General features: G+C 39.4%; 1 protein-coding gene across 1 annotated transcript; it reads left to right on the top strand.

Annotated features, from left to right (window-relative positions):
* Positions 1–8,658: 8,658 nt before the first annotated feature.
* Positions 8,659–11,109, top strand: zic3 (zic family member 3 heterotaxy 1 (odd-paired homolog, Drosophila)). Its single transcript, XM_076293025.1, has 3 exons — positions 8,659–9,658; positions 10,402–10,565; positions 10,927–11,109. The coding sequence occupies exons 1-3, from the start codon at positions 8,659–8,661 to the stop codon at positions 11,107–11,109; spliced, it is 1,347 nt and encodes a 448-aa protein (XP_076149140.1).
* The last annotated feature ends 1,460 nt before the right edge of the window (positions 11,110–12,569 follow it).

Raw genomic sequence — 12,569 nt, 5'->3', positions numbered from 1 at the left:
GTTTTGTTGTGAGTTTGGCTGTGAGTTTGCAAAATCAACCAACCTCTAAGTTCAGGATTTACCTAGAAACCGTGTCCCCATTTCCCCTTCTGAATATCATCATCATCTGCATGTGAAATTCTTGGCCGTGAACATCGCGGGCGCAGGAATCAGACACAAGCTCGTTAAAGTTGGTGTGAGTCCCATGCCGTTCACTTTGCCCTCTTGATTTGTGGCAATAACCGTGGTAGTAAAAATGCTTCGAAGCAGGCCATGCTGCAATATAAAAGCACAGCAGGCAAAGCTGCTTTTAAAAACGGGCGCTTTGGGATTGGTTGGAATGCGCTATGATTGACAGCGACTGGGTTTGTTTTAAAAGGGACACGCAGGCGTTCACCACAGGACTCCGTTTTCAAATATCGCAGAGAAAACGCTTTGATATGTGCCGCGTATGTACTACCAAACATTGGTCTGCCTTTGACTTAAAGGAGTCTCATTACAACAAGCAAATATCTCAAAATCGAACATTCCAAAGTGTATGTGGTAATGGTAGCATTTATGCCTATGTTATAACAGGAGACTTGTCTTTGGATCGTCACCTGTTGGGTACAATTTAATCAAATTTTACGATTCCGTTTTGGGGGGCTATTATTCTTGCAAAAAAAGTACTCTGTGTATTCTGTCGAAAACAAAACATCGCTATTAGATCCAGTTTTGTAGTTTACCCTAATTTGCTTCCAAGTTAGTTGAAGGAGAGTTGTAATGGGATAAATGATCTTTTTCTGTCTTCTTAAAATCTTAATTCAACTTCATGAAATGCTTTTGCTTTTGCCACGACAGCAATTTTCTTTCAATTGTTGGCATTTGGTATAGCCCCTCTAAGGTGGTGCCAACGCAATTCATCCTACGCCATGCCGACTTCACCAACTGTTGGCAGATGCAGTCCATTGGCAAGTTGCAGTAATCACAAATTATAACTACTTCTGTGGTCATTCAAGGTCATTTCTTACGGGAGTATTATTCTATACAAAACAGATGATGGTTTCGTCAAGCGACCAAAGTGATGTAGCCTACCATTACATTTAAGGCTTTTAAACGTCAGGTATGACATGCTGTCGAATCAAAAGAACAATATATAAACTTTCACCACTTTATCAGCGAACGCTGAGAATCATCGATGCAGAAAATTGCTCAGGTTACCGGAGTAGGCAGTTTCTGAAATGTTATCGTTCCATGAGAAGAGGCTGTTACAAACTAAAACGCCCAAGTTAATAATTCCATCCAACAGCCTTTTTCAAAACAGAACGGTATCATTCAATCTCAGTCCTCTGTTAAAGATATGATTAGTCTATTTATCTGTAAATCTGGGATGAAAACTAAACCTGGAAATAGTTTATTGGGGATCTTAGGGTTAGTAGTACTGTTAGTTCATGATTCCACATGGCTGAGTCTGCATTGTGATATTATTATGTATTTTTCAAAGTGCCACTGACTTCAACAACTACGAGTCTGCTTTTTGGTGCAGTAGGAAAAAATCCATATTCTGTGATCAGTTTATTTATATGGGCCATAGAGTGTAACCTACAATCTCACATAATGTATCAAGTGTTCTCTTTTTGGGGAAAATACTCATTGAAGCACATGACATATGTCCACACAAGCAGCCATTGTCAATTCCCCTTATCTATCAGTTTTCTTTTTTACCTGCATTTATCATAAAGTAAGTCAATAAAGGAGCAGTCTCACTCTAAGATAAGATAATATTTTACTCTCCCCTGATGTGACTGATGCCACAAATTTACACTATTGTTGGCCATTTTCCTGAACTGTCAATTGGGGGGGGGGGGTTACATGTGTACTTACATGAGTGTAAGTAAGTGTAAGAGCTGAAAACAGACTACAGTTTATTCAGTTGACAAAAAGTGTAAATATTTTTTCCTCAGTCTCTGTGCACTTTATCGGGGAATAAACCAGAAGAAATTATATTTATATGGATGATACTCATTTCACCATATAAATGAGGACAATTCAAGAAGTTTGGATTAAAAAATATTCAAAACTCACTAGTCATTTACTGTAAAACAGCACATCTTGAGTTTGATGTACTATGATCGTCTTTTCTCATTTCTTTAAAAAAAAATTCAGGCTTTTAAAACTTTTGCTCAATGTTTTTAATCACTTTGTTTGGTTTGGTGTCAAAGACAACAATTTAAAATGTGGAATACTGCATTTTAATGAAATGCAGAGCAGGGAACACAATTTTCATGAACAAATTAGAAACTCTAGCTTGCAACTACTTACACAGGTTAACATCCTTTATATAAATAACATACCGGTACATTATAAACCATAGTTTACAAACAGAATAACATCTACCATGGACAAAATCTGAATTATTATGCAATAATAATAATTATTATCATTGTGTTTTCTGTTTGTACAAACACCATTACTTGTTACATTACCGCGCTGCAAAACATGGGTAAAATACAGTCACAAGCACAGAGTACAGACAGAGTTTAGTCAAGATGACTAAAATAGCCCCTTGCCAAGTAGTAGTGTGTTGTAACAGCAGTACATACCGTGGTCACATTTCTAGTCAGGGTATTCCACACAAGCGACAAGTCAATTCTTCTTTAGCTTTTTAATGATGGATTATGATATGATGAAGTGCGGACATCATACACTTGTTCTCTTACAGGCTCTCTGATATTCAAACGGACATGGACAGCAATACTGACAAATGTAATTAGACAGACAAATATGTCAGAATGACAATATTGTCAGTTGTTTTAATATCCAAAGTGCGGCACATACATCATCCACAAAGGTCAAAACGACATTGAGGGTCGAGTAACACTGCTACCTTTGGTAAATCTGTAGCATATGACCAAGACGTGCATCATTCATATGTTTAGGTGACAGCGCATCTGTCCATTCCTCACCGAAGACAACAGAGAAAGAAGTAGTCACACTCAAATGTGGCCTTATACTAAACTATCATGAGCTACAGGAAGTATTCTGCAGGACATTGCGCCAGATTGTACTGGAGTTAAAATGGCATCCATCGATCTCAAAGCACATATTTTAAGATATATACTGTATACATAGAGTGAGAGAAAGAGAAAAGAGAGAGAGAGAGAGACAGGCATAGAAAGAGAGAGGTAAATACAAGTCCTTCTTACTTGATCTTGCAAGATTGTTATGTGCATGAGCAGTTTATGCTATGCACTAGTATGTTGTATCTTCTCTTCATCATGTTGAGCTGCCTGTAAAAAAATAAGATAATGCATTCAGCATTTTTGCTTAGGAGTTAAAATGACCAAATTAACATGGTGTTATGCATATAATATAATGATCGTGTGTGTGTGTGTGTGTGTGTGTGTGTGTGACACTCGTGTGTATGACAATTGAGTGTGTGGGTGAGCGATTATATGCTTGCTTTTCCCTGTATGTGTGTGTGAATGAGGTGGGTATATGTGTATTAACAACTGGCACACTGAAAGACAGAGAGTAAGACTAATAAACAAACACAATCTGTAACTGTACCAATCGGCAACTGATATATATGCTATTGTATCAACAACACACACCACTGGATCTGCACTGATGCGGCCACTGCTGCCCACATTGGGTCAAATGGACAGCAGTATCTCAAGCCTCGAAAACACTCCCTGAACAATATCACGTCGTTTTCAAACTCAAACCTTCAGAGTCTGCCCAAGAACTTCAGACTCCAAAGTGTTTAAACTCTCCCCATAAACATGGTTATTGCCATGCAAAGGTGAATGCCTCACAGGCTGGTGTGATAATATAAGCACTACTGGCCTACATGACAGCTTAGGCATGCATGACTTACTGACACGAAAGAAGCTTACACTAAACCCTGAGAGGTATATATTAAAGGCAGGTGCCTTGAGGAGAGCTATGTTGTCACTCTGGCCAAAAAAATGCTGCACAGGTCAACAAAACAAGACCTTGCCTTCAAAGGACAGCAAATATCATGTTCACATTCCAACTGTCCCACTAGTAACAGATATAAACTGCAGTCTTTTCTGAAGCACTAGCATTTCATAGGAATGAGTGAAGGAAATTTTAGTTTATTTTATATTTTTTATTGAGGAAAAAGTTGTGTGTGTGTGTGTGTGTGTGTGGTGTGTGTGTGTGGTGTGTGTGTGTGTGTGTGTGTGTGAGCGATGGAATTCTTAGAAGTGTCAACAATCTTCCTAAAAAACACACTTTCTCATAATGAATACAATGGATTCAAATAGCTGTCTATATTCTTTTTGTTAATGTACTGATTCCAGAAAATATGAGATTTTGTGGCGGTTAAAGCAAACCATTCAATAGATAAATAACTGATGGGAGACCCAGAACAACTGCTGTTATAACAAAATAACTTTCCATCATTACAAATTGACATCTAATTTGAAACCCAAACCGTATTTCCAGGAAGCAATTTTCTGAATTGGCTCATTCTACTTGATTGCAATAAGCCATTATATTCACAAATAACACAGTTCAAAGATGTCAGTGTCAACTGAAAAATCTCCAACCCACACCCTCAACTGGCGTGCAGTTTTCTCTGGGCTCAATATTCCTAGCTTGGCCCTCCGCTGCTGACTGAGCCCGATCATTTCCTCCGTCTGGGAATTATTGGGTTAACGCCTGAGAGGAAAGTTTCTTTCTGTTGCACAAAACTTGGCGTGTGTACCGCTTCGCACAAACCAGCGCGCAATGTCTACTGTTAGCACAAGGAGTTGTATTAAAACCAAATAAGATAACGACTCAAAAATAGTGACATGGTGCCCAACTCTTGTAAGAGGGCACACGGTCTCTGAATTTGTTCGAAAGTGAACGTGCCATTTAAGGTTGTATTTTCGGATAAACGCCAGCTTCCTTACATGTTCTGAGTTAAATACATTCTACTTACATCAGCCAAGGAAAAGATGAGTATTTATATCGAGAAGAAGTATCGTGGATTACTTCCACGCAGTGCATCAAGCAAACTAGGAGAAGAATGAGTGGTTCTGTATTTTAGCGCACCATTGTGATGTGATACAGTGATTCTCGTTTGATATTAATATCAAGAGGTTCCTCGTAAGAGGTTTATGCGCATGCCCGGGACTCATGGATCGTTTCAGAGCCCTCGGCACGATTTCTTTCCACCTACATTAATCAGATATGGGGATACAGAACATTAACTCAGATTATAAATTAAAATCACAGCAAACACACACATATTGAATGTTTGTGTACGGCTAAGTATAAAGTAGGCTAGACGTTTGAGAATGATTCCTTGAAAATCCTTTAGAGAGGACAATGTCATAGAAGATGAGACATCTGATAAATAGGCCTACGTGAATGTAAAAAACTATAAACAGTACAACGTCTATTTTATGACTTTTAACACCCCAAATGAACATGATTGCACAATCAGCACAGTCTGGGGGCAGCCAAAGTGTGTCAGTCCATGTAGCTACTAATGAGTAGCCTAATTTGAAAATATTTAAAATACTTTAAGTAAATTAAGAGGGTTGCATGGCAAATAGTGTGTGTAAGAGAGAAATTCATGAATACCACGCTTAGGGAAATATTTAGTGAGGGTATAAATGATGCTGGTCTGCTACTAAAATATATTAACCAAACCTAAAACAAAAACGAAACCTTGCAATTATTATGATATAACAGAAAACAATTCAGTAGTAAAGCCTCCTCAGGAATACTAAAAGTGACAAATTATGTTAGTGAAAATACTGAATATCTCCATCATTATGGATTTATCATAATATTTACTGTTATTATATTATTATTGCAATACATTGCCATTGTTACTCCATCCTTCTTGATTTCATTTTGAAACACGTCACGAAAGTCTAAGTGAATGTCCTGCAATGGGTTGGGGCCTTACGTAGGCTATAGCATGGGAAAAACACTAAAAGGTAGAAAGATATAGGCGCGTTCTTTTTTTCTGTGTTTGAGAAATGGTTTGGTATATAGAATGAATTGATATGAATAAACAGTATGCACCGCGTGTATAAAAGAAATGGGTAACATTCATAGGGGGAGAAATGGTAGGCATAGGCCTACTGGGCAAAGTGGAGTTTTATACCGCAATGCATACTTTTATCCTTGGTGTGCAACAGTTACTGAGGACCATTGATTTGTACTAATGCTAACACTTTTTAAAAAGGTAAATACAGTCGACATACTTCAACAAACAGCAAGCTGTGGTGGTTGTAGGCCATCGTGCGCACGCCTCTTGTGGTTAATTGTTTTATGGTCATATTCTCACTGTGAACACACCATATATAATAACCTAAGCGCGTCCTGAGCTTTCAACGGCCCAATAAAATATCTCGAGGGACAACAGAGAAAAGTTAACAGCCCGTCACTTGTGAAAGTTCACAGAGGTCGCCATAAATTTCTGACTCAAAGGCAGCCCAGCATATTTACTCGACTGCTACCTCATAGAGAGAATATATTTAACTCATAGTGTGTGTGTGTGTGTGTGTGCGTGCGTGCGTGCGTGTAAGCTCGCGCGCCCGGTGTGTGTGTGTCAGAGAGAAAGAGATAGAGAGAGGGAGGGAAAGGGGAAAAGAGTGAGATATGGCTTGCTAACGGGTGTAAGCGTGTAGCCTGTGTTTGCATGCCTGTGTTTGCATGCCTGTATGTGTGTGTGTGTGTGTGTGTGTGTGTGTGTGTGTGTGTGTGTGTGTGTGTGAGTGTGTGAGAGAGAGAGAGAGAGAGAGAGAGAGAGAGAGAGAGAGAGAGAGAGAGAGAGAGAGAGAGAGAGATTGTCTTAAGGCTACTACTGTTTCCCTCCACAATTCCACAACAATGATTCAGGTGTAAATCGAAGAAGTGTTTCAAACGCCAGTTGTAAGCCACTGACTAATTCATACAACTTATCATTGTCAAATAGAAAACACTATGCAACACGACAGCTTATTTTCAAAGAACAAGGTACAGCACAGGCCTGTCCAATTCTACAAATATGATTCGGTACAAACATAACCCGAAACACCCAGCCAAATTCGTCTACAAAATTAGATATCTTAGAAAATATTACATAAATACCCAAACTCACCTTAAAAATCATTACAATCTTTTCGAAGGCTGCGCATGTTAGACTCAAAGCGGGCCAAGTGCAGAGCTGACGCAGAGTGAGGGACTGATTTGGAGATTTTTCTTTTTGAAATGTCTAAAATAAAAAAATGTGAGCTCCTTCCTGAGACAGATTGGGGGTAGGGGGTATAGTGAAAAGGCTTGGTGTTATAAAGCGCCGCTTGAAGCACTCAGCGTCTCTGAACTTGATCAGATTGTATGTGTCCTGCAGCGAGTCTGTGGCAACCCTGTGAAACTTGCTCTATAGCATGATTTTTTTTTTTGGGGGGGGGGGGGGGGGGGTCAAGGAAAAAAATCTCACTATATTACAAGTACTGCCACTTTTCTTTCTGTCTTTTATTCTTGTGTCCCACTCTCACACCCTGTAGCGCTTTGGAAATCTTAGGAACTCGGTCAGGACCGTTTATAAACTATTGTTGGCTAAAGTGAGTGGGTAACAACAATGATAATAATCTCAGGTTAATCATGGTATTAAAATGTGTTGCTTATAATGTATGGATATAAGAATAGTGTACAGCTACATAGGATACAGGCTAAATAGATAGATAAATAGATAGATAGATAGATAGATAGATAGATAGATAGATAGATAGATACTTTATTGATCCCCAGGGGAAATTCAAGATAGATAGATCTGAGGAAAAAAAAAATGTCAATATTGTTTGCGCATTTACATCTGCCTATATCCATATGGCTTGTTCACCGGGGTCCATCTCATCTGACAATCCAAAACAAGTCGCATGTCAGTTTTTCACTGCTTGCAGTAGCCTACTACTAATACATGAAGACATTCATTTACAAAAAAATAACATGCTGCAAAGTAGGCTAATGTTTCATTCCAAGTTCATATCAAATGAGGTAAATTTGCACAAGTTTGGTCTACTTGACCCAAAAGTAGCTTGCACTTGTTAATAAACTGCATTGGGTAAATTTGTATATAATCAACTATGAGGGAACAGAGTGTTCACTAAGAGTTTTATTAATGCAGAAAAATAAGTACGTGTAACTTTCCACACTACTGCCGTGCCTCCAATGGGAAACAAACAAGCCTCACGTACAGAACTGGAGTAATGTACCGTAGTCTCACCTGCAAATAATGCCTCGCTAACCAATGAAATTTAACCAATGAAACGAACTAACATTTCCAATCCTCAAATGTGCCAATCAACAGACATCTAGCCAATTAACTCCTCTCGCTGCGGTCACGTGGCAAAGAGAAAGCTGTGCTCTCATTGGCTATCGTAGAGCTGCCTCCCGAGTTCATTTATGTGCAAGGAGTGAGTGATTGACTTCATCAGTCCAAGGACATCATTCGCCTGGAAAGGGGGGGAAGTTTGATCCTCTTTCTCACGGATCACAGTTACGGGAGTTTCTCTCCCCTGCTCAGCGAGCACCAGGATTTCCTTCTTTAACTTTTGAATTCTTCGTGTAGGTCTAGCAGAACAACATTGTGTAGAATAACAGATTTCGCAGAGGCTAACTTAGCTCCGCTAACACGGGGATTCAATTTTATTTGCTTACTTTTCGTTTCCTTTTGTCATTTGAGCCCAAATGACTATGCTCCTTGACAGTGGTCCTCAGTTCCCATCGCTTGGAGTTGGGGGGTTCGGAACACCGAGGCACCATGAACTCGGGAACAGAGACCCGGGTCTGGGACTAAATCCCTTCGCAGATTCCTCCCATTCGGCAGCTTTCAAGCTCAGTCCAGTGACACACGATATCGCATCTAGTCAGACGTCCGCGTTTACTCCGCAAGCAACTGGATATGCAGCCGCGCTTGGGCACCACCACGGCGGACAGGTGGGCTCCTACGGCGGGGGAGCGTTCAATACAACCCGCGACTTTCTCTTCCGAAACCGTGGAGCTGGCATCGGCGAGTCAGCAGCTTCGAGCGCCCAGCATGGGATCTTTGCTGCTTCCGCGGGGAGTCTACACGGACCCCCAGGAATCTCTGACAACCCGGGACATCTGTTGTTTCCTGGGCTCCACGAACAGGCAGTAAGCCACACATCACCGAGCGGACATGTAGTTAACAGTCAAATGCATCTTGGTTTACGCGGGGACATTTTTGGAAGACCAGATCCGTACCGTCCCGTTGCGAGTCCTCGGACGGACCCTTACGGCACAGCTCAGCTGCATAACTACAACCACCCGATCAATATGAACATGGGGATGAACGTCCCGACACACCACGGCCCAGGGGCTTTCTTTAGATACATGAGGCAGCCGATAAAGCAAGAAATGTCCTGTAAATGGATTGAGGAGAACCAGATGAACCGACCCAAAAAGACTTGCGATAGGACTTTCAGCACCATGCATGAAATGGTAACGCATGTGTCCATGGAGCACGTTGGCGGCCCGGAGCAGAGTAACCACATTTGCTTCTGGGAGGATTGTCCCCGAGAAGGAAAATCTTTTAAGGCCAAATACAAACTCGTCAATCACATCCGTGTACACACTGGAGAAAAACCCTTCCCGTGTCCGTTCCCAGGCTGTGGCAAAATATTTGCCAGATCGGAAAATCTGAAAATACATAAAAGAACTCATACAGGTAAAAAAAAAAAAGAGTTGAACTGCATTCCATTATTATGTGATTCTGTGTGCGTTGTGTTCATGGCAGGAATGAGTTAAACTGGCCGAAACCAGCGAAGAGCTAGCCTATTCAAGTAAAATGTTGAATAACTGTGTGTGAGAATACAAGGCCTCGATTTCGTGTATTCGGCTGAAGATTTCCTTACTTAGCAAAGATCGGATATGAAAAAAAAAACTTTGTGTAAATGCTGTATTTTCACACTCGATGGCGATTTTGCAAAGGCAAAGAAAATGTAAATAGGTTGTTTCCTTAACGTTTCCTAGGTGTTATCTTGATTGTTGATCTTTTTCGCATGTGTGTAGTATATAGTGCAAACAAGAGAGTGGCCCTGTAGATAAGTCCGCTTTATTTAGGCAGCATGTAGTTTAACGGTTCTTAATGGGTCTGTTAATGGTGAAGAAAGGTTGAGGACTTGGTATTTGAAAGTAAACACATGTTACACCCAACTGTAAGAATTCTGCAGGGAAGTTAGTTGCTCGGTTGTGAACGTAAAATGTTTGGCACAAAATTATCTCCAAAGGGCCTTTTCCTTTAAAAAAAAAAACGCGTAGAACTCCTTACATATGGTGTTGTATTCACTATTTAACTACAAGTAATATAGTGGAATAGACACTTGGTGTACTGGCAGTGCAATTATGATGTGCTTTGGAACATCAACAGTGTTTTGTAGTAGTCTATATATGATGGTCTTTTTTTGGCAGGAGAGAAACCGTTCAAGTGTGAATTCGATGGCTGCGACAGACGCTTCGCCAACAGTAGCGACAGGAAAAAGCACATGCACGTGCACACTTCTGACAAGCCCTACATCTGCAAAGTGTGCGACAAGTCCTACACACACCCCAGCTCTCTCAGGAAACACATGAAGGTAAACAAATCGACATTAATACACATCATCAATACACACCCTTTAAGCTACTGGCAAATTATGTCTTAGCCAGTCTAGCATAAACATGTAGCATCTATAGCACTTAGGCCACAGGTTTTTATCAATAAAACTGTATGGCCAGGTCTTGATCTTTAACCTCATCCCTAAATTACCAATCCTGAATATTTAGTTTTGAGCATATTTTCATCATTGAAGATGCATTATTAGTGATGGACTATGTGTAATAGCATCTCTGCACTGTGACTTGCTTCAGCTAAAAGATGAAAGCAGCTATGCATGTGTGAATGTCGTGGTGATGACAATGTGTAGTAATACATGCTTTTGTTGATGTTTATTAAAGGTACACGAGTCACAGGGCTCAGAGTCGTCTCCTGCAGCAAGTTCTGGATATGAATCATCCACACCCCCAGTTTTAGTCTCAGCGAGCACAGAGGACCCCACGAAAACCCCACCGTCTGCAGTGCAAAACACATCTGCACACAGCGATGGACTAGCGCCCAACTTTAATGAATGGTACGTTTGAAGTGACAAACAAGCTCTCTATACGGACCACAAGAGTAAGGAAACCTTCAAAACTATTCAAGGTGTACAAAATGGCATGGGCACAACATGGAGAGATAACAGTTTGCCAGCAGGCCTCGTCCTTTCTCAGGATTCGAAAAATTGACTTTTATTCCGAGTTCGAAGAAACAAATCATAAATAAAATACTTTCTAAGAATAAATAAAATGTTTTTCACTTTTAGTTTTCAGGTTTCAGATAATTATTTTATTTTTCATTTTATGTATTTTCTCAAAATTTTATTTAAAAATAAAAGGAAGAATATTTCACGGTGTTTTATATTAAGGTGAGAGTTCACCATCACCTTTTAATTGATTGTTACAACTTCAAACAGTCTTAAGAAACGTGCCAAAGTCTTTGTCTTGAACTTGAACAAGAAAATAAATCATAAATAAGTATATAGCCTACTCGTGAATGTATTTCCTTGTTTGATGGGGTCGAATCTGTTGTCCACGTCCGTTTTCAGGTGGAGAAGTGTGATGTTAGGTTACGATTGTTACATTTGAATATAACGTTGCCTTTTGTTAATAACGTTGTAAATACATATCCATGATGCCATATTTATCAATTTGTAATTTAATTATCGGCGTAAGATCCGAATCTTAAATGATATTTATGGAAATATTTTCTAACAAGACTGTACAGTTTTGGGTCATAACCAGTTTAACATTTAAGAAAAAAATCATTAACTCTAAAGCTCCCATTCTGCGATTGTATCTTTTTTTACACAATAAATGTGTCTTATTTGGAGAAAAAAATATCAATTACATAAATATAATTGATTGACATTTGTTTATATAATGTTTTTACTTTACTGCCATTCTTTTTAGCTTGTGAGACCATTGATAAACATGTGAAGCATAAATTCTGTAGTTGAAAAAATATATAAAGCACGTTTATCGACATGCTTTTAAATTTTGATCAAATTAACTACTTTTTTATGTATTTACTTTAGCATCAGAGCGTAGACCTAATTTGTACTAGCAAAGCTTAGCTACAAATTTCAAGGGCCCTTCAGCCACTTGCATTCATTCCTTGCATCATGATCAGATTCTCAGAAAAGTTCTACCAGAGTATATAGTTTTCATTCATGAACTGTAAACACATGTGACAGTGTACAAAACACCATTTCTAAATTCTTTGGGATGAGCCCAACCATGAGTGCGTATCCATTTATTGATGGTTCCTACTGTCTTTGTGGATGCAAGTAGCTACGTGTTTAAATGTGTCCATTAACAACAATGAACTGTCACAACACAGGAATTTAAAAATAAAAGTTTTTTGTCAGCTTGCATTGTTTTAAATGTAGCTCTTCTGTGAATATTAGCGTGTTATTCGTTATGAAAACTGTGGTTGTTACATATAGAGAAGTCTGATTTTCTTGTTTTATGTGAATAACCTTCCGAGATGACCTGTTTGTGCG

Source organism: Alosa pseudoharengus, unplaced genomic scaffold (genome assembly GCF_046254945.1).
Source record: "Alosa pseudoharengus isolate Yale_2024_CS ecotype anadromous, Long Island Sound unplaced genomic scaffold, YU_APseudo_1.1 YU_APseudo_1.1_scf_19, whole genome shotgun sequence".
Lineage (NCBI taxonomy): Eukaryota > Metazoa > Chordata > Actinopteri > Clupeiformes > Clupeidae > Alosa > Alosa pseudoharengus.
Note: the sequence above shows the minus strand (reverse complement) of the source record. Positions and strands in the feature narration are given on the sequence as shown.